A 25,306-nucleotide genomic window follows, 5' to 3' on the forward strand; every position below is an offset into this window, starting at 1 on the left:
ATATATATATATACGAGTATGTGTATATATTAAGGGGATCCTAAAGCCGTCTGTATTACCGATTAAATCGTAATTTTTGTATAACAAATACTTTTTTCTCTTTCACAGATTCGGAAATCCTTTTCCAAGATTAAAGTATACACATTAATACGTGTTTGTGAGCTGGAGTTTATACCGAGAACGATAAAAAATTTTTTTTAAGATTTCAATTTCGAAATTTTTTGTCATTCTCAGCATAAATCTCATAAACACGTATTAATGTGTATACTTTAATCCTGGAAAAGGATTTTCGAATCTGTGAAAGAGAAAAAAGTATTTGTTATACAAAAATTACGATTTAATCGGTAATACAGACGGCTTTAGGATCCCCTTAATTAAACTAAAAGCAGTATGAGAACATACAAATTTTATTTGTTCTATGACATAAGATTAATTTTGACATAAGATTTGTCTGAACGTTTTTCTTAGAGGTACTACTGAAATTTTTAATCATACAATTTATAAAAAAATCTCAAAAAAGTTTTAATTCGGACTTCATCATGCAACAAAGCCGGCGATCAGAATATCTTTGCCGAAATAGTTAAATCTGGTAGAAACGAGGTTGACATCTTTTCCGCCCAATGAAACCGGACAAACGTCGTTCGGACGCAAGTAGAAGCATACTGTGTAAAGAGCCATTTCTAACTCGGGTGAGAAACCGACGAGAAGGGTCGTGATGGAATGTTTCGTGTCAGGTACATTGAATGCCGAACGTATCTTGATAACTTCTGCCTTCTGTGAAGACAAAGAAATTATGTAATAAACACGTAGAATAAATTATCAAATAGGTGAGTGTGTCGTTACTTACGTCTGCTAGTTTGATATCTTTTATATATCCGCGATAGTCGAGATTCTTCTGCGCCTCCTGTTTGGCAAAGTAAATCCAATTTTGTGGCCCGATCATGTAGGAGTCGAGCTTCTCTGCGAGGAATACTGCCTCAAAGCCAGAACTTGATGGCTCTCCCTCAACTCGCTGGAATTGTGAGAACCAAATACGTTTCAGAGTGTCTTTAAACTCATACTCGTCATTCGGAATAAATCCCTTGTCGGCCAGGTACTTCATTGCCGTTTTAAACACATCAGTCTCCATAAAGTTGTCGAGCAGCTCCGTTTCCTCCTTACGCTCGTCGGGCGTGACAGTTTCTTTCGTTTTAACGTCTATCGCATAATTATCGTGCAACGCCAGCACGCTTTTAATCGTCGGGATTTCATACGCTTCCGGTTTGACGTCGAGTAGGCTGAAATTATATCAAGACGAGGTCAATGAAACTCTTAATGCGCGGAATTATTTTGTCCAATTATTTTCTTCAACATGAGGATAACGGTTCTAGCTACTTACGGCAAAGGAGCGTCATCCGTAGTACTATCTTCCTTCGTCTCACCCTGCAGATTTACAGTGATGTACTTGTACGCGTTGTTCTTATCCGCCTCGAAAAGACTTTCCGATAGCTTCTTCACTTCATCGTTAGAGATCGGGTAATTCGGCTGAGTCGGATTGCTTTCTTGCTGAGGACTGGGCGAATTAGCATTGCTAGGTGCGCTAGCTTCAGCCTTTTTATCCGCTTCCTGTGGCGGCTGAACCGGCATTGCAGAGCTGGGCGGATTGGAGGCGGCGGAGGCGGCGGCGGGGCCAGCCGCACCGTTATTATTCGCAGGCGCTGCCGGTGCTTGCCCATTAGTCGGATTCGACTGATTGTAATAATAATTATTGTATGTAATCTCGGTGCGGCTACCACCGGCACCGGCGCCGTCGCTGTTACTATATCCCGGACTTCTGCCATAGATGCCACCCGGTAACAATCTGTTTACAGCCGCGCTCACGCCCGCGCTCACACTGGAATAAACCAACGCTTCCTTGGCCAGTTGACCGATACCAGGTCGGCTCGGTTGCAGGACGGTGAGTGCCGGCGCTTGTGCGATAGCCGGTTGAACGTAGGATGGCTGGGCATAGGACGGTTGACCGAACGATTGCTGTCCACCGAAACCGCCGTGGGACTGTCCACCGTAAGGACTGTAGGCTGGTGGCGCATTATGGTGCATAGACGGATTGTAAGCCTGGCCATACGGTGAGTGGCCACCGTAACCGGGGTACGAAGGATTGGCATTGTAGGACGGGTAGCCCTGGTTGTAACCCGTGCCGCCATAAGGATTGCTGGCGGGTTGCCGAGGATATCCGCCTAGAAACCATATGGAAAGATTAGAATTATAAATTCTATGAAAATTACAATCTTTATGCAATTATACGAAGAGATTCACGCAGCACAGATTCTCAAAGGGACGCCCTGAAGACGTCTCTATGTCCTAAGGATGTGCTCAGGATATCCCTTAAATAAAAAGTGCTGTTTGGAAATTGGTATTTTAAAAGGAGACTTTAAATCTTGATAAAAATGAGATTTTAAAATCGTAAATCAAGATTTTACAAGGAGAAATATTGTAACTTTAACTTCAAAAAATACTTCATTAGATATAATTTTAGCAATTTTAATCTCCTATATCGTAAATGCAAAAAGACGTAGAGATTTTATTCTCGAGTGTCTTATCGAAATTTAAACTGCCAGTACATTAATTTCATTCCCCCTATTTTAAGATATGAAAGGATAATTAATATACCCGATGGAGTATATGGTGGTGCGTTCGCAGCTGGATATCCTGATTGCACATTCGTCGCGCTAGTCTTGGAAGCTTGTTCAGATACTGGAGGTTTGACATTGCTGGTCCCGGAACTCCCGGATGCTTTATTGTTAGTGTTCTGTACGTTCCATCCTATTTTACTCGGATTTGAGCCTGCATAACGGGATTGATGATGTTATTAGAGACGAATGAAACATGCGAAGCCGTAGAAGGTTATTATCTATATGAAGCAGTGACTCATCGAATTTGTAAGAGATCTGACGCGTAGATACATAAACATTTGTAAACCACGGCGCAATTCTATGTAAAACAGTTATGAAAAATATCTTAAACCGATGATCTTTTACGATTATAGTTTTTCTGAATCGACAATACGGAGTTTTCTTTTTTCATTGCTACAATACATATATATATTGTGTATATAACAATATACATATATTGTGCAACACGATGCTACATATTAGAAGAACTGACGAATACAATCTCATGAGTAATTTAAAAAATAATTATTATGCAATAGAGATATATAATACTATTATAGTAAAACGTATAGATAATAATATAACAATATAAATATGCAGTGATAAAATGTGCATAAATATAATATTACATACCTGTCTGTGAGGGCCGTTGAGTTGTTCTGTGAGAAGTTCCTCCTCGCCGAGAGGTACTTCGAGAGGCGGAGGAGCCCCAACTACTACTACCGCTTCTCCGTCCGCTGGTTCTACGACCATCTGTGTCCGCTGTAAGCACAATGTTATACCTGCAATTTATTATATGCAATGATTTCAACATTTAACTACATCTCATCTTTCATCTCATTATCAGCTATGATTAATCATTACTACACAAAATTCGATTTATATCTTTTCGTATATCAGTACTTAAATATTAAAAATTAAATCGACATTTATGCCACTTCGTAAAGGAAAATTCTTGAGAATACTAAGGAGAATTGTAATTTATTGTTAGAGTATTGTAACTTAGAATAAGAAAGATGAAACATAGCTAAAGATACAGTCTTCGTAATTTAAATTTATGTACAGATGTACAAGCAAATTTGTATGTGTTATAAAACTTCAGAATATTCCCAACAATTTCCTACTGTGAAAATTATTAAAAGTAGTAGTCATATTAGAATGAATCGAGATGTCAGATAGATTTCTGCGTCATAAAACACGTTGATTGAGTGCTTATTAAGCTATCTATATAGAACTTGGTGTCCTCTTTTATTTCTCGCGATTCGACACCGGTACAGATTGCCAAGCCTATTGTTCTTCAACAGATTATTATATAATGTAGCGGCAATTGCCTGTTCACTCATTGGCTCAATATTATGTATTACGATGAATACCTTTATTGAGAGTTCGTGCGCACATTATACAAGAGAAAGATATATAGATATATTCAAAATCAAGTCCATTTACATTTTTTTCATTCTCTTCGTAATGAAAATAGCAATTTTTATTAATAATTATTTCGATATAGCTTTACAATCACACATATGTCGTTTTTAAATTTATATGTAATTTTTTGCAATTCTTCTAAAAAAGCTACTATAATCGTAAGAGAAAATTTCTACGATTTTTTTTATTGTTTGTACAACATTAAATTTGACAAATGCATCTTAAAACAGTTTTCGTACGTGACTTTCGATGAGAATCTCCAATTTAGTATCATAAACGCAGTAATGCAATTATAGTAAACGCCGTCAAGTGAATAATACCATATGAGGAGCACATTGACGACATGACGTTATGAGTAAGATGGAAGAGCAATTTGCTCTACTGATTTCACTTATTACGCAGTCTATATTTGTTAGTCAATTTATCGGCATTATACGTAAATCTTACGTGACTTTAGAATGCTTCCTCCATTTTTTAACGTCTAATTAAACAGCTGATCCATTATTCATACATTTTATTTTCTTGCATATTTTAAAATATAGAACAAATTAAAAATTATCAATTTTATGAATCGTAAAAATATGCATAAGTTCAATTCCGTCACTCTCCCTATAATACACACATACATCATTTTTTTTATTTTATAAATGACACAAGTCAAACGTGTTTATTAATTAAACATATCCTTTATATTTTTTTTAATGATGAAATAACTGGTTTTTTCAAATTCACAACATATGTATTGCACACAATGAGATTTTCTGACTAAATTAGAAATTACGTTTCCATGCACAATTGCTAGTAATTCGTGAGCTATAAATTAGCTTTAGTAATTCGTGAATTATAGGCAGTTAGAAGTGAATAAGTTTCCACGAACTTCTGTGCTTCCGTGTTAACACGTAACTTGATTTCAAGGAAAATTTACTCAAACAGATTTTTAATTTGGAGCGTAGTCATCAAAATTTTAATAAAATTTTTTTACTAAAACTTGATTCTCGATTAATTAAAGTATTATTTCATTGTTAGAGCATTTCACATAGATTTTGAAAGCATATTCTAAAGTTTAACAAAATTTAAAGTGATTATTAAGATAATTAATATCAAACTTTAATACTTTTGAGGCTTCCATGGGTATTTTCTATAATAGAAGCTTTGTATTTCATGGCTTATCTCCGTGTTTATATCCATTCTTGAAAAATACCAGTTTCGTAAACTACTTCTCGCTCTGATGAAGTGAACTGGAACGTTCATAAAACGTTGGCATTTTAAGAATGAATATGGACACGGAGATAACTCGCGAAACGCATATACAGTTTTTAAATATCGAACTTTCCGTAAAAGCTCAACAAAATTATTTTAATACAAATTGATTAAGTGAAGAACTTATTAATGCACTTGATGCAAATTTATAAAAGCATCTTGTATAAATCCGATGATATTTTTCACACGCACCTGTTACTTTAACAACACTTTAATAATTATAATCTATAAATATCTGTTTAAAAATAACATGTACCATTACCGAAAATAAATAAAATCACAATCACGGTGATTAGGCACGTCTTGATTCTCATATTTGTTGTTGCCCGTTTCACTTCTGCCGAATTGTTGTCTCAATCGGTTCGAAACTCGAAGAAACCTCTGACACGCACTGTTTGCTCACACAGTCGACAGACTACTATCGTTCGACCTCATGCTGAACGGCCTAGACGCCAGTGACCATCGCCTGTAACATTGAATGATTCATGCTTTGCAGGCTTTCTCTTTCCACTGATCCTATGCGTCTGTAACATAGCTGTAATTGGTCGAATTATTCGATTAAACGCTTCTCAGTTTAAAACTTTAATTAATAATAATTCATTTATTAACACAATTTTTTTTAAACAACTATTAAAATTTTATAAAACTTAGATTATATTACTTAAAAGATATTCAAAGAAAGCTATATATGGACGGTATTTTCTAGATTTCTCGCGCTTTCTCTACAATTCCTTTAGTCATTTTCAGACCGATCTCTCCTTAATAAAAACTTGTGATTTTTCGTTTTTGCTCATTTTTTTACAAGGTTCATTTATTAAAATATTTATTAAAATCTTTTTTGTAATATATATATATATAAAATCTCAAAATAATGTGTTTTTTAAAAGAGATCTATTAAATTCAATATTACTTGGAAAAAACATTGCTTTGTATAAAAATATATTTTACTAACTCATATTATATTACAAATTTCAGAAAAAATTGAATTTTGCATTCTTGAAGAGAACATCACCGAAGTAAAAGGAAATCGTATTTTTCAATGTAAAATTACAATTGTTATCAAATTTTAGATACACACACGCACAACGACAAATAAAAATATTGTTTATTTAATTTCAAATATTATAACATTTTTTATCATATAAGAATAAAAGAAGAAAAAAACTATTATGTTTATTATAAGACCGCAAAAGTTTTCCAAATAAATTGCAATACATATACGTATTTCTTATTATTGTAACGAGATTTGTCGCATTACATGAATAAAAATTTAAAAAAGTAATTTATATATTCTAATCACACATTCTTACGTTTGATATTGTCTGTTAAAATGCGCTCAAACTGTATATTTTAATAATTATCATGTCCACAGTGTTGGGTAGTATCTCTATACATGTATCTAGATACATGTATAGAGATACATTTTGTATATCTAACCTGTATTTGAAGTACATTCAAATTCGAGTATTTGTACCTGTATCTAGATAAAAAAACACATCATCTGAACTAATTTTCAAATGCACTTTTCACAAATGATAAATAATATCGTCTTATAATTCTTAATCTAAATTATTTTATGATAATTATAAATTCTTTCAATTATCTAAATGTAACAAAAATGAATGAATAAATGATTCATTTAATAACTAATACATTATTTTACACATTACCATTATTACAATAAAATTAATGTAAGAGTATCTAAAATGTACTTGAAGATACTTTTAAAGTATCTGATATCTGTACCTGTATACATTTTAATATGTCTATATCTGTATTTAGATAAATTTTCGTACATGTAACTGTATCTGTATCAAGATAAATTTTAAGAGTATCTTACCCAACACTGCACACATGTCCAAGAATTTATTTATATGATACAGAATTAGAAAATAGGAAGCGCAAGATCTATAAGATCTTGCCCGTAATATCTAAATGAATGCGTGAAAATATTAAATTTCTTTCCGCCAAGTGAAACGGGACATAAATTATTCGGCCTGGTATAAAAACATATCGTGTACAAAGCCATTTCAAGTTCGGGAAGCGTGCCCACGAATATCGTTACGTTTGGTCTAATAATGTCATCCATTTGGAAGTTCAATTTCACCAATGAGGCTCTCTGTAAAAAACAAATAATTCCTATAACCAATTTTACAAATGTACAATATACTTTTATATTCTATTCGTGCATAACATTAGGACATGACAATATACTTTACATACATTATATATCCATAGATATAATATAATGACTCACGTCGCCAAGCTTCATAATATCAACGTATCCCATGTAATCAATACGATCCTTCGATTCCTGATAATTAAAATAGATCCAGTCCTGTACCCCAAGAAGCTCCGTACCATATTTTTCAGATGTGAACACTCGCTCAAAACCTGACGTAGCACCATTAAACATGTTGAACCAGATACGCCGCAAAGTGTCCTTTCTCTCGAAATCATCGGGATCGATGAAACCTCGATCTGATAACCATCGTAGAGCTCTGGCCATCACATTCGTATTAACAAACATATCTAATAGAAAGTCCTCTCTCTTTCGCTTTTCCGCTGTACGAGTTTCTTTCACAATAGAATTGTGTTCGTAATTGTCGTACAAAGCTCGAATAGCTAAGATCGTTGGATAGTCATATGCCTCTTCTTGCACGTAAATTAATCTGGAAACGAATAATGTATAAATAAGATAAGAATAGTAATTGGGATTGATTTAAACGCAAAACTTACGGTCCGTTAGCTGCATCGGTTACGTTTTCAGATTTACTCTGAAGATGTAACGTCAAATACTTGGATATGTCGACTTCTTGTTTCACGAATAACTCTTCGGTCAACATTAATAGATCGTCATCTGATATTTTATATTGCGGAGAATAAATAGCTGTTCCTTGATTGGACATTCCTTGATTATTTCCTATATTGCTAGTAGAAAATCCATTAGGAGGTACAACTGAAGGAGTTTCCACATTGTTAGCTGTACCTACTGTGTTTATGGAACTACCAACTGGATACGTTGTGCTACTGTTGCTTACAATAGTAGGAATTGATACACCCGGAGTAATAACTGGATTGTTCACTAGATTTAGATTGGGATTTGGATTGATAGGAGACGCAACGGGAACATTTCCTTGAGGTATATTTGATGAAGCCGGAGAAACATTACCCGGAGCAACTGTATTAAAATAATGATTATTGTAAGTTATATGCGTTTCACTGGTACCACTACTCGGACTGGTATCTCTATTCAGACTACTGTAATCAGGCACATAATGCTGATGCGGATTTATCAGCCTATTCACACCGGCGTTGATTGTGGAGAATACAAGTGCTTCTTTCACCATCTGACCAAAGCCTCTGCCGGTGTCTTGTTGACCGGGAACCATTATGACTGTTTGTCCAGGTATGTATGGTTGCGCTGCCGGCTGCGCCAGAACATGTTGTTGAGGATAATAAGTGTGTCCAGCTGAGCCATACGTTCCGCCGACGGGATGTGTAGAATAAGGATTTCCGAATGTACCTGATACGGGTGGCGGAATATGCGCTGGGTAACTGGAAGGATATCCAAACGATTGACTGGGAAAAGAATTACTGGGATTGTGCGTGGAAGGTACATGAGGTACGTGAGGTTGATTCGAATGACTGAAGGGATGATTGGGATAAGGAGGAGGATTAAAACCAGAAGTAGGATAAGGAGGATGCGAGTTAGGTGCAGAAGGAATGGGCATCGAAGTTGGATGCAGATCTTTGAAGCCGATGTTAGTAGAAGTGGGACCTGGTGGGTGAGATTGGCTCGGATTGAAATGAGGATTGCTCCATGGAGGATTACTAGGTGCAGTTCCTTGTGATGGGTTATAAGGCGCGCTTGGTTGGCCAAAAGAAGTTGGAGCTGCAAGAAAATTATATACATCTGCTAATTTTTAATTATGTTTATTAAATTGTTCATATTTGCTAATACATTTCTTTTTTTAATTTACGTTAATTGTGTCATAATCAGTAATTATAATTAACAAATATTATTTCTTGAGTATAAAGAATTTAAATGCATAAATTTATTGAAAATAGTAAAAAGTATATACCATGATTTTGCGAAGGTACCACAGTGGATTTCGACAAATGATTAGTCGACGGTGCTGCTGAACTATATGGATTGTACGGTGCTGATGGATTGTACGGTGCTGATGGATTGTACGGTGCTGATGGATTATGCGGTGTTGATGGATTATACGGTGCTGATGGATTATGCGGTGCTGATGGATGATATGGTGCAGAATTTTGTTTACTCTCTGTTGTAAAGCCTGATGTTCCATGACTCCCAGAATAAGTTCCTAATAGAAGGAGAATTAATTTTTATATAACAGAAAAAGACAAACGAATGAAAACAGATGTGAAATAAACAAAATATTAGAAATAATATCTCGGCTACATAACATTTGAAAATACTTTCTTTCTAATAATATATTCTAACTGTAAATAACAAGATTCATGCTAATAATACCTGTACTGCCATGTGGTGCTGATAGTCGATCAGATTGTCCGGAATTAGTTTGAGCTTTATAGCAACAAAAATATTCATATAAAAAATGAATGGTTCAGTAAAAAATGAATGAAAAACGGTTATAATTACTATTTTTTGTAACACTTACAGGGTCGTGTGGCACCTCCTCCTTCAGCTTGTAAAAATGTCGAAGATGCATCTTTATTTTGTTGATGCGAGGTTCGACCTACAATAAGAGTAAAAGATATAATTTTGCTATAACTACAGAAAGATTGGAATAAATAGTACCTTATCTTTCATTATAACCATATCATATACTGACTCGATGAAGTTGCAGTCGGATTTGATCCTATGTGTCCCCCTGATGAACTTCTATGTCCAAAAGGATTTGATCCTGTCATGTGTCCACCTGATGAACTTCCGAATCCGTAATGTCTTGATCCCGTTGTGTGGCTGCCAGATGAACTTCCATGTCTAGAACTGGAGCTTGAACTAGATCCAAGTCTAGACGAAGAAGAATATGAACTTCGTGATGACGAACTTCGTGATGACGAGCTTCGCGAGAATCCAGATCTTCCTGCATTTACATAATCTGAAAATGAAGAATAAGGTCCAATAAATCCAAGAAAAATGTTTTTTTCGTTGACATATTAAAAAGTTAATTTAACGTAGAGATAAAAAAATATTAGACAGTCAAAAATTACTTGAAATATTATCAATATAATAATGTAACAATTACATAAAAGCTTAATTTCAGTAATGTTACATAAAAAAAATGATTTATATATAATAATACATAAAATAATTTTATATAAAGCTATTGTGTCCGTACTTACTGGCTAAAATAAACGTTAAGAGAAAGAGAAATAGCAAAATTCGGACTTTCATCGCTATTATATGGAAACGATAGTCTTACACTAATTTGAGAACACTGGCGTGCTCGAAGGCTATAAGATGATAAATACATGTATATTTTTTTTACGTTTATCAGTCTTCTTAGTAATTGCGTCTTTCTTGGTAATGATATAGGCACGTTGGAAGATTACGTTATTGACCTTTTGACCATTCACTAATACAATTAAATGCTTTCAGTATAATTACAGCTGATAAACGTTCGTATCCCAGAATTACCATTTTATGTCTAAGCGTCAGCATCTTCTATTTCTACGAAAAAGTTATAAAAAATCAGTTTCCTACTCATACAAAATTTTTGACCGAATTGAGAATTTTGAATTGTGATGCTAGATTTTTATGTAATAAAATTCAATTCAATTTGATAATGAGAATAATGACATAGATTTTACATGGCACTTAATTCCATACAATTTGATACAAAAAGTATAGTTTGTTTTCGCAAAACTATGAGAACATTTTTTTATTTGCATATTAACATGTTTTTATTTAGGTATCGTGTTTCACTTAAGTCAGTTAGCATTCCACCACAATATTTAGGAGGAGTCCCGGAGATTCGACCGTATAATATAGTTGAACTATTTCAAATACTCGTTCAAATTTCACGCTGTTTAGTGGTCGTTAGTCACCACTGTCTTATGTCTAAAAGATGTCTAAATGAGGTCTTTTAGATATTTTATGCAATATGCATGTTATCTGGGCACTAGGATGTCATATTACAACATGATTCGCATGTCGGCTTGACAAGCTTGGCGCAAAATTTGAATGAGACATTTGAATTGATTTAACTCCTGTATCAAATTATCCTGTATCAAGTCTCTCAAACTCCTCCTACACTTAAAATTAATAAATTACAAATAATTCAACGGTACAAGTAATTTTTTACGCGTTGTCTGTTGATTCCTTTTTAATATATCTGTTTAAAATTTCTTCACTCGAATAATCTGGAAATGAGAGTTGTCTAAATCCTCTAGAAAGTTGACTAAATCATAGTCCACGAAACAAATCTCGTGCCCATCCTGGAAAACAATCACAATGGAATTTATAAAATGCAACTACACTGTAGGCGTTTTGTTTCATGTATTGCAAAATACTTACTGGATAACAGCAAGAATGATAACTCTTATAGAAGCTTTTCCTGATGTATCTAAAGTTATCAAATCAGTCAAGATTTTATTTGCACTTTCTTTAACAGATTTCTGGATCGTTGGTTGCTCTGAAAACGGTACTTTGAAAGCGATACGTACATATTTTGCGTGATTTACTTCAGTACATAATATACAAAATTTATTAATAACAAATCATATTAAATACTTAATCACAGTAATTATAAATTTAATAAAAAATTAAAATAAAATAAATAGTATGTATATATTATCAATATGTATGTACTCACCAATTGTCAAATTCAAGTTTGGCTTTATCTGTACTACTGCTCATAAACATACTTTTATCTTTCCTATCAATCTCTGTAATCCTAAAACATTCTTCGAATAGGCAATGGTACGTTCAAGATTGGAGCTAGATAGAGTAACTTTCTTTACTTAATCTATTCGAAACAGTCAATATATTAAAAAAATAATGATAGTTTTGCTAAAAATGTGATATAATTGTGATATAATTTTCTTTTTTATGACCATTTTTTAACTCTTTATTCTATAAATTATTATTATACTGTAATATTATAAAATTTATTTAATTTTAAATATTAAAAGATTATATTTTATCATGTAAGAATAAGATAAGAAAAGAAATTATTATATTTATTATAAAACCGCAAAAATTTTCCAACTAAATTGCAATACATATATTTCTTATTATTGTAACAAAATTTGTCGCACTACATAAATAAAAAAAAGTTAATATATATATTGCAATCACACATTTTTACATTTGATATTGTCTGCTAAAATGGGTTCAAACTGTATGTTTTAATAATTTACATTATCACGTTCGAGAATTGATTCATATTATACAGAATTAAAAAATAGGAAGCGCAAGATCTATAACATCTTGTCCGTAATATCTAAATGAATGCGTGAATATATTAAATTTCTTTCCGCCAAGTGAAACGGGACATAAATTATTCGGCCTCGTATAAAAACATATCGTGTACAAAGCCATCTCAAGTTCGGGAAACGTGCCCACGAATATCGTTGCGTTTGGTCTAATAATACCATCCATTTGGAAGTTCAATTTCACCAATGAGGCTCTCTGCGAAAAACAAATAATTCCAATAACCAATTTTACAAATGTACAATATACTTTTACATTCTTTTCGTGCATAACATTAAGACATGACAATATATTTTACATACATTGCACATCCATAGATATAATATAATGACTCACGTCGCCAAGCTTCATAATATCAACGTATCCCATGTAATCAATACGATTCTTTGATTCCTGATAGTTAAAATAGATCCAGTCTTGCACCCCAAGAAGCTCCGTACCATATTTTTCAGATGTGAACACTCGCTCAAAACCTGACGTAGCACCATTAAACATGTTGAACCAGATACGCCGCAAAGTGTCCTTTCTCTCGAAATCATCGGGATCGATGAAACCTCGATCTGATAACCATCGTAGAGCTCTGGCCATCACATTCGTATTAACAAACATATCTAATAGAAAGTCCTCTCTCTTTCGCTTTTCCGCTGTACGAGTTTCTTTCACAATAGAATTGTGTTCGTAATTGTCGTACAAAGCTCGAATAGCTAAGATCGTTGGATAGTCATATGTCTCTTCTTGCACGTAAATTAATCTGGAAACGAATAATGTGTAAATAAGATAAGAATAGTAATTGGGATTGATTTAAATGCAAAACTTACGGTCCCTTAGCTACATCGGTTACGTTTTCAGATTTACTCTGAAGATGTAACGTCAAATACTTGGATATGTCGACTTCTTGTTTCACGAATAACTCTTCGGTCAACATTAATAGATCGTCATCTGATATTTTATATTGCGGAGAATAAATAGCTGTTCCTTGATTGAACATTCTTTGATTATTCCCTGTATTGCTAATAGAAAATTCATTAGGAGCTACAACTGAAGGAATTTCCACATTGTTAGCTGTACCGACTGTGTTTAAGGAAGAACTACCAACTGGATATGTTGTGCTACCGTTGCTGACAATTGTAGGAATTGATACATCTGGAGTAATCATTGGATTTAGATTGGGATTTGGATTGACAGGAGACGCAACGGAAACATTTCCTCGAGGAATATTTGATGAAGCCAGAGAAACACTACCCGGACGAGCTGTATTAAAATAATAATTATTGTAAGTTATATGCGTTTCATTGGTACCGGTACCACTACTCGGACTACTGTAATCATGCTGATGCGGATTTATCAGCCTATTCACACCGACGTTGATTGTGGAGAACACAAGTGCTTCTTTCATCATTTGACCAAAGCCTCTGCCGGTGTCTTGTTGACCGGGAACCATTATGACCGTTTGTCCGGGTATGTACGGTTGCGCTACTGGCTGAGCCAGAACGTGTTGTTGCGGATAATAAATGTGTCCAGCTGCGCCATACGTTCCTCCAACGGGATGTGTAGAATAAGGATTACCGAATGTACCTGATATAGGTGGCGGAATATGCGCTGGGTAACTAGAAATATGTCCAAATGATTGACTGGGAAAAGAATGACTTGGATTGTTCATGGAAAGTACATGAGGTATATGAGGTTGATTCGAATGACTCAAGGGATGACTTGGATAAGGTGCAGAAGGAATGGGCATCGAAGTTGGACGCAGATGATCCTTGTAGCCGATTTTAGTAGAAGTGGAACCTAGTGGATGAGATTGGATCCGATTGAAATTAGGATTATTCCACGGAAGATTATTACTAGGTGCAGTTTCTTGTGATTGATTATAAGACACGTTTGATTGGCCAAAAGAAGTTGAAGCTGCAAGAAAGTTATATATATCTACTAATTTATAATTATGTTTAAATTATTTATATTTGCTAAAACATTTATTCTTTTAATTAACGTTAATTTTATGTCATAATCTGTCATTATAATTGATAAATATTATTTCTTAAATTTCAAGAATTTAAACGCATAAATTTATTGAAAATGATAAAAAGTATATACCATAATTTTGCGAAGGTGGATTTCGACGAATGATTAGTCGACGGTGCTGATGGACTGTATGGATTGTACCGTGCTGATCGATTATATAATTCAGAATTTTGTTTATTATCTATTCTAGAGCTTAATGTTCCACTCTTAGCATAATTTCTTAAAATATAGTCTACACCAGTGCCTAGAAAATTATTTCCTAGAAAAAGAATATATTTTTTTATATATAATAGAAAAAGACAAACGAGTGAAAATAGACATGAAACAAAATATTAGAACAAAATATTAGATATATCTCAGCTAACAAAACATTTGAAAATTCTTTCTTTCTAATAATATATTCTAACTGTATATATATAAATAACAAGATAATCAATACTAATAATACCGCCATATATATCGCCGTATGTTAATAGCCGACCTGATTGCCCGGAATTAGTTTGAGCTTTACAAAAACAAAAATATCCATATTAAACATTCCATAAAAAATGAACGATTATAATTACTATTTGCTGCAGCACTTACAATGTCGTGTGGCACCTCCTTCAGTTTGTAAAAACGTCGAAGATACATCTTTATCTTGTTTATGCAAAGACTTCTTTTGATCTACAATAAGAGTAAAAGATATAATGCTATAACTACAGGAAAATTAGAATAAATAATATCTTCTCTTTCATTATAATCACATCATATACTGACTCGATAAAGTTTCAGTCGGGCTTGATCTTGGTAATCCCTTTAATAAATTTCCAAAATATCCTCCCGTTTGTCCCCCTGATAAATTTCTATGTTCAAAAAGACTTGATCCTGTCATGTGTCCACCAGATGAACTTCCATGGCCAGTGGAGCCTGACCCTGTCGTGTGTCCACCTGATGAACTTCCAAATCCGTAATGTCTTGATCCCGTTGTATGGCTGCCTGATGAACTTCTATGGTTCCACTTAGAACTGGAACTTGAACTAGATCCAAAAAATCTAGACAAAAAAGAACTTCGTGATGAGCCTCGTGACAAGCCTCGCGAGATGGATCCCAATTTTCCTGTATTTACATAATCTGAAAATGAAGAATAAGGTCCAATAAATCCAAGAAAAATGTTTTTTTCGTTGACATATTAAAAAGTTAATTTAACGTAGATAAAAAAATATTAGACAGTCAAAAATTACTTAAAATATTATCAATATAATAATGTAACACTTACATAAAAGTTTAATTTGAGTAACATAAAGTTACACATAAAAAAAATGGTTTATATATAATAATACATAAAGCAATTTTAAATACAGCTATTATGTATATACTTACTGACTAAAAGAAACGTTAAGAGAAAGAGTAGTAAAATTTGGATCTTCATCTCTATTATGGAAATGATAGGCTTATACTAATTTAGAACACTGGCGTACTCGATGGCTATAAGATAATAAAAAATACATTTATACTTTTTTTACGTTTGTCAATCTTCTTAGTAATTGCGTCTTTCTTGGTAATGATATAGGCATGTTGAAAGATTACGTTACTGATCTATTGACCACTCACTAATACAATTAAATGCTTTCAGTATAATTACAGCTGATAAACGTTCGTATCCCAGAATTACCATTTTATATCTAAGCGTCAGCATCTTCTATTTCTACGAAAAAGTTATAAAAAATCAGTTTTCTACTCATACAAAATTTTTGACCGAATTGAGAATTTTGAATTGTGATGCTAGATTTTTATGTAATAAAATTCAATTCAATTTGATAATGAGAATAATGACATACATTTTACATGGCATTTTTTAATTCCATACAATTTGATACAAAAAGTAAAGTTTGTTTTCGCAAAACTATGAGAACATTTTTTTATTTGCGTATTTACATGTTTTTATTTAGATGTTTTGTTTCACTTAAGTTTTAAGTATTAGGGAGCATTTATACTGGCCGTAACCGTATGTCGTATGCCGTAATCTGTAAGAATTGAGTAATAACAGTCGAGTATTCCCCTCTCATTCGCCTGTAAGAGGAGAATACTCGACTGTTAGTACTCAATTTTTCATTGGACTGTTATTATTCAATTTTTCATTGATCAATTCTTACAGATTACGGCCCCAGTATAAACACTTCCTTAATTTCTTTACAATTAGTATTCCACCACAGTATCTAGGGAGAGTCCGGGAGATTTGACCATAAAACACAGTTGAACTATTTTAAATATCTCATATCATACCTCGTTCAAATTTTCGCGCCAAGCGGTTATCGGCCGTTATCACCGCTACAATTGTCGCATTCAGCAGACTCAACTGAACCTCACGCTGCTCCCATTCGGTTAGCTCTCAATGACCTCGATCAGGATTCCTCCCAGGATTCCAACATTGTCATTACTCGTGCCTTGTGTAATCCCTCGGCAAAGATCTGTCAATTATTTGTGAGCTTTGGCTTGGCCTGTGATCGTTTGTTATAATTTGTATTTTCGCGGCGCTTGTCCACGGCTACTCGCGGCGCTTCTGCGCCTGCGCGTGGTCCCGACATACCATCCTGTGCTAGCGGCGCGTTTACGCCGCTCGCCCTTCCGCCGTGAGATTCGTAGCCTTGTTAGGCTGCGTCTACGGTGGCAACGTGAAATTGTCACATTGCGCCGAAACTCCCGAATGACTGTATTGCATATTCGACTTTGAAAAATCCCATGACGTGATCTGGCCGTATTGCCTCCGGAGACTTTTGGGAGGCAGGAGCCATTAATTAAGAAGAAGAAGAAGAAGAAGAAACAGACTCAACTGTTGCGGATCAGATCCGTGAGCGCTTATTGCTATTGGACGATCTAAAAAAAAATACACTGATAACAGCAAGCGCTCACGGATCCGCTTCGCAACAGTTGAGTCTGTTGAACGCGACCATTAGGTCTGTTCTTTTTGCTAAAGTTCTTGCACGGTTCATCTTTCTTCCTTTTCTCTCTATGTTGGCGTTGGAGAGAAAAAAAAGAAAAGATGAACCATGCAAAAAATTCAGCTAAAAAGAACAGGCCTAATGTCATGTGATGACCCGCATGTCGGCTTGACAAGCTTGGCGCAAAATTTGAACGAGATATTTGAACTGATTTCACTCTCCTGTATGGTCAAGTCTCTCAGACTCTTCCTACACTTAATATTATTATATTACAAATACTTCAATGGTAGAAGTAATTTTTTACACATTATCTGTTGATTCCTTTTTAATATATCTGTTTAAAATTTCTTCACTCGGATAATCTGGAACTGAGAGTTGTCTAAATCCTTCATCGTCTACGAAACAGATCTCATGCCCATCCTGGAAAACAATCACAATGAAATTTATAAAATGCAACTGCGTATTTTAAATTGTAAGCGTTTTGTTTCAAATATTGCAAAATACTTACTGGATCAGCAAGAATAATAACTCTTACAGAAGCTTTTCCTGGTGTATCTAAAGTTATCAAATCAGTCAAGATTTTATTTCCATTTTCCTTAATAGCTTTCTGGATCGCTGGTTGCTCTGAAACCGGTACTGAAAAAGCGATACGTCCATATGCCTTTGCGTGATTAACTTCAGTACCTAATATACAAAATTTATTAATAACAAATCATATTAAATACTTAATCACAGTAATTATAAATTTAATAAAAAATTAAAACGAATTAAATATTATGTGTACACTCACCAATATCTTCAAATTCAAGTTTGACTTGATCTTTGCTATAACCCATCAACACACTTTTATCTTTCCTACCAAATATTTGTAATCCCAAAATATCCTTCCAATAGGTAATGGTACGTTCAAGATTGGAGCTGGATAGAGTAACTTTTTCTACTGGATCTATTCGAAACAGCCAATATTTAAAAAAAAAATAAGTTTTGCTAAAAATGTGATACTGTAATTATTTTCTTTTTCATGACCATTTTATAACTCTTATTCTATAAATTATTATTACTGTAATATCACAAACTGATTTATACAATTTTAACTTGAAAGTGATCGTTGTGCCAATATTGTTAAAAGTATAGACTGACTTTCTTTATATTTACCACTGTTAGTAGGAGATTGCTCATTAACAATGTAATATTTATATCCACCAGGTGCCTGTACTACAAATTTTCCATCTTCTTCATGTATTGGCCAATTATTTGCACGTGCTTTTTCAATCACATCTTTTGAACGTATAGTGATAGCTTTGAAATCGTTTCCAGTTTCATATTCTTTAATCCCGTAATTATATGTCAACTCAATGACAAAATGTGTATCCTCGGGGCCATATCCTATCATTGTTTTGCTCCAACGATTTGCATATGGTCTATAAAAGAAATGTATTTACAATGTTACAAAATTTTAATGTTTTATATGAATAAGGAATGTGATTCATTTGATACTAACAAAAAAAAGATATAGCATAAAATATAACACAAAAAATATAATACAAAATAAATTGTATTGTAAATAATATTGTAGATTATGTTAGATTAATTCTAAATGTGCAAATATCAACAGGTTGAAAGGAGCCGTTTGATATTAGAAAAATTTAAAAGCAAATACATCATATATATAATGATAAAAAAATACAAATCAATAAATATATATATATTTATTGTTACATTTTATATTATATTAATAATTAATATAAAAGTACAAATTCTCTTTTTTTCGTTGTTTCAAGTACATGGAAAATGTATAGTAAACGCATTATCAAGAAATGATTCCACCACAATGACAAGTCACAGCGATTACTCACCCGTTGCACGCGGCCTCGCATCCATCTGAAAATTCCTCGTGTCTCAACACCTGCAGAGACACATAATCCAACAATCAACAAATCGAATCGCGTGACAAACAAGGAAAACAAAAGAAACTTGTTATTACCTTCATCCCGAGAATCTCTCGATAAAACTTTGCCGTTAACCCGCGATCCGGTATCTTGAATACAAAATGCAACGCGCGTCCAGCAACCATTTTTTCCTCGAAAATCGTATCTTTTCAATAACCAGTAGGTTTACGATTAATCACAATCGACTGAACCGACAGATTCAGAAGCAGAAAATGTTTCAGAAGTCGAGAGGGAAAGAATAAACATACACTCTCAGAACCGGCCGCTCCTACTTGCTCTTACTCGAGTTGGATCAATCACGTCTAGCTTAATTTTTAACAGATTGAACTAATTATTTTTTCCGTTTTAAATAAAACCGCAACGTAGAAGCAACGAAATTATCAGATTAATTTTGACTGACAGATGCTACTGTCGATTCATGTTGATTCACCCGATCTCGAGACTTTCAGAAACAATTAAGGCAAATTTTCGTGACGATTCGGCATCGCTCGGCTTGGTTCGGCAAACAGCAGACGACAAGGGCTGCATTCGAGGAGCGCGCTATCAGCGCTATTTGTGTCATCTATCCTTTTCTCACGTTTAATGGACGATGAAGATAGAATGACACAAATAGCGCTAATAGCGTCTCCCCGAATGCAGCCAAGAAAGACTCGAAGTCAGATTCCAGAATTTCCAAAAGCATCAAAAAGAGGAACACACCGGACATACGTATTTTGTTATTAAAACGCAGTGTGAACAATCGGAGAAACGTAAATTTTTCAGGAATTGTTGTCTTTAATAGATATGATAGAGAACCTCGCAGCGAAATTATGTTCGCTTCTGTCGGAAAATGCCAACACAGGTAACTGTCGCGATTGTTAATTTATTAAATAATAAAGATGATATTGAAATGTAGGATATCTTATCTTTATAAAAATATTTTGCACATCATCGTACATGTAAAAATAATGACATAAACGATTATATAAGATATTTGGAGCACAACAGATAATTTTCAGTGTTAATCAATGTAAATTATTATATTATAAGACTATTTATTGAGAAAAAAGATCCCTTTATTTCCTTAGCCGAACAATGGAAGTTACTTGGACAAGAGAAAGACGGTTCGATACTTATTGGATGGATGGAAGAATCAAAGAGGAACGATGTATGCATATCATGTACTGTAGTCGGTCGTTACGACCAGATTGACAACAAATTACAGGTAAGGACCATGAGAAAAAAGAATCTTTTGCCACATGATTATTTTTTTAATATTGATTGGATTAGGTACTGCACCGCTTTTCGGAAGTACTAAACGTTGTTCAAGCTACGGTCAATCAAAGTCATACTCTGATGGGATATGTGACGAAACAGAAAAGTTGCCTGAAAACGTCAGATCCTCTGGAAGATCGCTGCTCAGAGCATGAATCCTATGGAGAATTCTACAGAGTGTTCATTGTAGAATTAACTAATGACGATACCAAAGTACACGATTTGGAAATAAAGAGATCTGAACAAGTGCGGATACAATTCCTATACAGAGAAAAAGAGCAACTGGGTGTAGATAAATTTCTAGTTCTGATACATCATGAATGTGAGTAGATTGTATTATAGTTTTTTGTTTTACTATTATTGGAATTTTACTACCATTTGTGTATAAAAATAGAATTTTTAAATTTGAAGTTAAAATATATAGTTGGAACAAATATTTTATATATAATCATTAACATACCTTTGCAATTTGTGTGTTATTTTAAGGTATTCTGACATATACTGCTCAATTCGATACATCTGTAAGCCATTCAAGACCGATAAAGGAACTGAAATCCGAAATACTTGTAAAAACGTTTATATGGGCTCAATGGGATATGATTAATCAAGTCCTTTACCACATACATCATCGACGAATTCCTGCAAGTGTGGTTACTGAAAATGAGGACGAGAATAATTCCAGGTCTTCTAAACCAACCCTCAGTGGTCTTCAGTTTCATGATGACTTGCCTCATGAAACAGTGGTGAGCATTTGATAATGAAGAACAACAAGAATATATGTATATCATCTATCCAAATTATTAATCTATGTAACTTTTATTAACTGTCTATTGAATTTATATAATATAGATTATATGCCAAATTGATTAATATGCCTAATTTAATATATCTCGTATGCTTGTTAATTAAACTTCGTAGCAAAATGCATGGCGTCGTATTAGCATAAAACTTATTGTATCTTTTTAGCTGAATATCCCATTAAACTTACCGCTACTGTCGCCGTCCTCTAGTTGCGGGACTTACGAAGATGACGTGATACCCCTGCGAGTCCACGATTGTTCCCTAGATCTTATAGTGGTGTCGGACACCAAGGGGATGGTCTGCGTTTGTCACTACTATCTTTATCGACCTGTACAGCCGCCGCAGCATGTACTTAACTCCTTGAACGAATCCAACACGGTGCATTTTGCATACTCGGTGACGCTGCTGCATCACAGTTGCGTGATCCATTGTGTTATACCGGGTATATCGTGGTCGCGTGCCAAGCTGATGAGGCCAACTTTCGCGATTTATGAGAGCCATCATATGATCGTATTCGTACCGGGACTATTCGTACATCTTCTCGAGATCGGCGTGAATCACGAGCCCTGCTGTCATATACTGTGCGGTCCACCACCGTCAATTCCATCTCGTGTCTCTTATCTGGTACCACTATTCGATTTAGATAATCCTAGTAAAGGAATAAGAAGAAGTTCCCATCACAATAATCCCGATGGCAAGAGTTCAGATGGAAATAGTCTACTCGCAAATTCTAACACGAGTATACTGACGATAGATTTACCTACTTTAGACCTCGTGCAGTTGACGATTCCTTCAGATTTTCTTATTGAGGTTTTTCGTAAAGAGACTTCTGTGGAAGTTCGCTTGGGAATACTTCATTATTTTCTCTGTCATAAAAACGACATAGAAATTATCGCGGAGTTAATGTCCATTATCGCAGAGAAGCCGCGCTCATTAGACATCCCACGCTTTATGCAGGAAATTCTTATAGGAAACTCTTACGCTTTAGTACAAAAAAATCTTCTTGCTGATACTATTCCTTTACTATCCCTATTGCCCGTTACTACCATAGGCGATTATATGACTTTCGATATAAAGATGAACGATTTAGAGATCAAACTGAGTCACGAGAAACTTTGGAACACATCAGTAATGTTACTTTCGCCGCAACAAAGGCTCGTTCCTTATCGTAGTGATTTATGGACTAGATTGTGGGATCAGTTGAGCAAAAATGGTAGTGACAAACTGAGATTCAGACCTAGTCATATTGCGGAAAAACTGCTAGTTTCTTTGGCTTGTTATCAACCAGAAGCGTTATCCAGATGCAGTACTCCAATGTCTCCAAGTGGAGGGTAATAACATTTCTCATGCTAATTCCGTGTAACTAATTGCATGCTAATGTGAAAGTAGTGCAAATTCGCCTTATTTGTGTTTTCTTCTTGAACAAAGAAATATACACATATTTATCTATTATTTGTATGTAATCTATATGTATATTATTTAGACAGTTGCTTATAAAATTAATACAAGTTCTTCTTTATATTGTTTTATACAGAAAAATTTTTTATATTAACCAGATTTATAAATAATAATTTCAATAATAAATAATAATGTTTAACAGATTTGTTGCGATGCCGCTTGGAGACTTCATGAGTAATCGAAACATCAAGTTGGATTCAGGCTTACCGTTTAACGAGACAGAAAGTTGCACTGCTTCGAAACAGGAGCACATTGTGTCTGTTAATTTGCGAGAACTTTCGATGTATCTTCTAAAGAATGGCACGCATACGTCAACTATACATACGCGAGGTTCTTGTACCCCGTTACATGTTCATGCCATGGCCACGAGATACGTGGCTGCGCAATTGGAAGCGTCACGTATATTGTGTCAAATACTTTGTAGAGCAGCTGGAGTTGATCCGAGAATTGAGCAGGAACGTGGTTTTAGTCTCATGTAAGACCTTATTTTATATACAGTATAATTTTATATATACTGCTATATTAATTATGATTTATCTAATAAATAAATGTAAATTTATAATTTGTACATTGCATTCTACAGTATCAAATAGTATCTAAATTTAAACTTGAGCATTTATTTATCTCATAACTGCATTGAATATAATGTTATTTTTGTAGAGACCAATTAGACGAAGCAAGACGATGGTTGTTGTTTATGCTCTTACAGCGATATAGGTACTCTATAGAGAGCATCGCTTTCCCAGCGCCACAAGGATTTGCGTCGTTTTTTACTTATCTTGGCTATCGTACTCTTAAATTCTCAATGTTTCTGCAATACATTGAACGCTCAGTATTTGAACTTCAAGTTGATGTCACCAAGATTATCTTAGCTGGTATATATCTATGTAATAAGAAATTATTGTATCTTTACTGCAGTTTTTAAGTATAATGTAGATAGAAGATATATACATTCTAATATAAGCTGATGATCTCCCGTTTAGATATAAGCGATACGAAAGAAAATGTCGTTCAGAAATTGAAGTTGTTGTCCTTGTTACCAAGATCTCGCGCAAAGAGACTCTTGAATCAATGGTTACATCCAATTAGTTTAATGTTGCGAGCCAGAGAACACGCCGCTAATATTCTGTGCGGCGAAGTATCCCAGAGTCGAATCAGTAGTCGGACTTTACAACACCGTAATCATCATAATAGTGAGTAAAATATACATATTTTAATATTTTAATAAATATAACTTTTATTATGCAAGCATAAATTGTTTTCAGGTTTGGCAGCGTTTCCTTCTGCGGATCGTTTGTCACCATTAGATACCTTTCTGGATTTACTTACTGCAAAAGGTGAGACTTAATTGAATGACATTCTCAACACAATTAATTATGTTATCTTAAGGATATTTTTTAAATATAATTTTTGTTTTGCAGCTAGTCTTACAGAATTAGATTTCGGACTATTGATAGAAGCGACAGTAACATCTACGGAGGATTTTCTCTAATGGAAATTAAATTTAGCTTGTAAATCGAAAAATGTCTCAAATAGTCATTTGATTTAATAATTACTGAATCAATTAGGTGGCAAATGTAGGAAGCGTCCCGTTTGATTACGCGATTGACTTATAGCCACTCATAGTAATCAGTGCTTGGATTTTTGCCACTGGACCAACAAATCAGAAAATTTTATATTAAATTAACGAATTAATGACGTAGACAAACGGATCTCACTCCAAATTTATATAGAATTTCTATGTATTTGCACTTACATCGTATAACTTTCATATAATTCTTAAATCACATCCGTGTGTATGAAATTAATTTTTTTAAGTTAAGGATCAAAGATTAATTGCAAGAGATATTATATACTTATAAATAATTTGTATTTTAACAAGAATCTCCAAAATAGCAAGTGCCATGGAAGTTTAGTTACCAGTAGTAATTACAAAATTTAATATCAATAAGTGAAAGTAACACATCTAGTTACTTGACAAGCTTAATTAAGTACTGCATATTGCAGATATTTATGACCGCGTTTTGGAAGTTTTTACCTTTCATGCGAATAATTTCCGTCTTGGTATAGGCCAAAGCTAGATAATGAGAAATAATTATTGTAAGCATCATTTATTAAAAAGCGTTCGCGCTG

General features: G+C 34.1%; 4 protein-coding genes across 8 annotated transcripts; 1 reads left to right on the forward strand and 3 right to left on the reverse strand.

Moving 5' to 3' along the window:
* Positions 1 to 359: 359 nt before the first annotated feature.
* On the reverse strand, positions 360 to 5,880 carry LOC108721924 (poly(U)-specific endoribonuclease homolog). 2 transcript variants are annotated; one of them, XM_018446734.1, is made up of 6 exons: positions 5,593 to 5,880; positions 3,285 to 3,413; positions 2,650 to 2,823; positions 1,379 to 2,216; positions 848 to 1,277; positions 360 to 774 (listed from the first exon to the last, which is right to left on the reverse strand). In XM_018446734.1, exons 1-6 carry the CDS (start codon positions 5,648 to 5,650, stop codon positions 538 to 540), a joined length of 1,866 nt encoding a protein of 621 aa, XP_018302236.1. In that variant the 5' UTR covers positions 5,651 to 5,880; the 3' UTR covers positions 360 to 537. The 2 variants fall into 2 exon arrangements, with proteins under 2 accessions (XP_018302236.1, XP_018302237.1); XM_018446735.1 differs by having other exon boundaries at positions 5,599 to 5,879.
* Positions 3,787 to 24,885, forward strand: pigeon (gamma-secretase activating protein pigeon). The gene is made up of 11 exons (XM_018446733.1): positions 3,787 to 3,792; positions 20,423 to 20,501; positions 20,728 to 20,864; positions 20,930 to 21,236; positions 21,401 to 21,657; positions 21,881 to 23,046; positions 23,316 to 23,648; positions 23,834 to 24,048; positions 24,157 to 24,366; positions 24,439 to 24,510; positions 24,595 to 24,885. The coding sequence occupies exons 2-11, from the start codon at positions 20,444 to 20,446 to the stop codon at positions 24,663 to 24,665; spliced, it is 2,826 nt and encodes a 941-aa protein (XP_018302235.1). The 5' UTR covers positions 3,787 to 3,792; positions 20,423 to 20,443; the 3' UTR covers positions 24,666 to 24,885.
* On the reverse strand, positions 7,083 to 16,211 carry LOC108721922 (poly(U)-specific endoribonuclease homolog). Of its 3 annotated transcripts, XM_018446729.1 has the most exons (10): positions 16,153 to 16,211; positions 15,550 to 15,903; positions 15,376 to 15,456; positions 10,163 to 10,432; positions 9,989 to 10,066; positions 9,841 to 9,894; positions 9,422 to 9,670; positions 8,076 to 9,231; positions 7,594 to 8,008; positions 7,083 to 7,455 (listed from the first exon to the last, which is right to left on the reverse strand). In XM_018446729.1, the coding sequence occupies exons 1-10, from the start codon at positions 16,199 to 16,201 to the stop codon at positions 7,222 to 7,224; spliced, it is 2,940 nt and encodes a 979-aa protein (XP_018302231.1). In that variant the 5' UTR covers positions 16,202 to 16,211; the 3' UTR covers positions 7,083 to 7,221. The 3 variants fall into 3 exon arrangements, with proteins under 3 accessions (XP_018302231.1, XP_018302233.1, XP_018302232.1); XM_018446731.1 differs by lacking the exons at positions 15,376 to 15,456; positions 15,550 to 15,903 and having other exon boundaries at positions 16,153 to 16,204; XM_018446730.1 differs by lacking the exons at positions 15,376 to 15,456; positions 15,550 to 15,903; positions 16,153 to 16,211 and adding an exon at positions 10,677 to 10,988.
* Positions 11,255 to 19,891, reverse strand: LOC108721925 (glyoxalase domain-containing protein 4). Of its 2 annotated transcripts, none has more exons than XM_018446737.1 (6): positions 19,696 to 19,891; positions 19,568 to 19,617; positions 18,867 to 19,132; positions 18,502 to 18,657; positions 18,220 to 18,395; positions 11,255 to 11,771 (listed from the first exon to the last, which is right to left on the reverse strand). In XM_018446737.1, the coding sequence occupies exons 1-6, from the start codon at positions 19,783 to 19,785 to the stop codon at positions 11,673 to 11,675; spliced, it is 837 nt and encodes a 278-aa protein (XP_018302239.1). In that variant the 5' UTR covers positions 19,786 to 19,891; the 3' UTR covers positions 11,255 to 11,672. The 2 variants fall into 2 exon arrangements, with proteins under 2 accessions (XP_018302239.1, XP_018302238.1); XM_018446736.1 differs by lacking the exon at positions 11,255 to 11,771 and adding an exon at positions 17,819 to 18,131.
* Positions 24,886 to 25,306: the final 421 nt, after the last annotated feature.

This window comes from Mycetomoellerius zeteki, unplaced genomic scaffold (assembly GCF_001594055.1).
Source record: "Mycetomoellerius zeteki isolate Tzet28-1 unplaced genomic scaffold, Tzet1.0 scaffold188, whole genome shotgun sequence".
Classification (NCBI taxonomy): Eukaryota; Metazoa; Arthropoda; class Insecta; order Hymenoptera; family Formicidae; genus Mycetomoellerius; species Mycetomoellerius zeteki.

What these genes read in the sequence shown, in the direction of transcription:
- LOC108721924 (XM_018446734.1), bottom strand. Translation starts at nt 5,650, where the DNA reads ATGAGAATCAAGACGTGCCTAATCACCGTGATTGTGATTTTATTTATT. An exon ending in TTTATTTATTTTCGGTAATG is followed by an intron (nt 3,414 to 5,592) that starts GTACATGTTATT and finishes TTGTGCTTACAG; the next exon opens with CGGACACAGATGGTCGTAGA. An exon ending in TCAACGGCCCTCACAGACAG is followed by an intron (nt 2,824 to 3,284) that starts GTATGTAATATT and finishes CCCGTTATGCAG; the next exon opens with GCTCAAATCCGAGTAAAATA.
- LOC108721922 (XM_018446729.1), bottom strand. Translation starts at nt 16,201, where the DNA reads ATGAAGATCCAAATTTTACTACTCTTTCTCTTAACGTTTCTTTTAGTC. An exon ending in TCCGACTGCAACTTCATCGA is followed by an intron (nt 10,067 to 10,162) that starts GTCAGTATATGA and finishes CTCTTATTGTAG; the next exon opens with GTCGAACCTCGCATCAACAA. An exon ending in ATATTATGAAGCTTGGCGAC is followed by an intron (nt 7,456 to 7,593) that starts GTGAGTCATTAT and finishes TGTTTTTTACAG; the next exon opens with AGAGCCTCATTGGTGAAATT.
- LOC108721925 (XM_018446736.1), bottom strand. Translation starts at nt 19,785, where the DNA reads ATGGTTGCTGGACGCGCGTTGCATTTTGTATTCAAGATACCGGATCGC. An exon ending in GCAATCTCCTACTAACAGTG is followed by an intron (nt 18,658 to 18,866) that starts GTAAATATAAAG and finishes TGTTTCGAATAG; the next exon opens with ATCCAGTAGAAAAAGTTACT. An exon ending in TTATTATTCTTGCTGATCCA is followed by an intron (nt 18,132 to 18,219) that starts GTAAGTATTTTG and finishes ATTGTTTTCCAG; the next exon opens with GATGGGCATGAGATCTGTTT.
- pigeon (XM_018446733.1), top strand. Translation starts at nt 20,444, where the DNA reads ATGATAGAGAACCTCGCAGCGAAATTATGTTCGCTTCTGTCGGAAAAT. An exon ending in ACTTGCCTCATGAAACAGTG is followed by an intron (nt 21,658 to 21,880) that starts GTGAGCATTTGA and finishes GTATCTTTTTAG; the next exon opens with CTGAATATCCCATTAAACTT. An exon ending in CCAATGTCTCCAAGTGGAGG is followed by an intron (nt 23,047 to 23,315) that starts GTAATAACATTT and finishes AATGTTTAACAG; the next exon opens with ATTTGTTGCGATGCCGCTTG.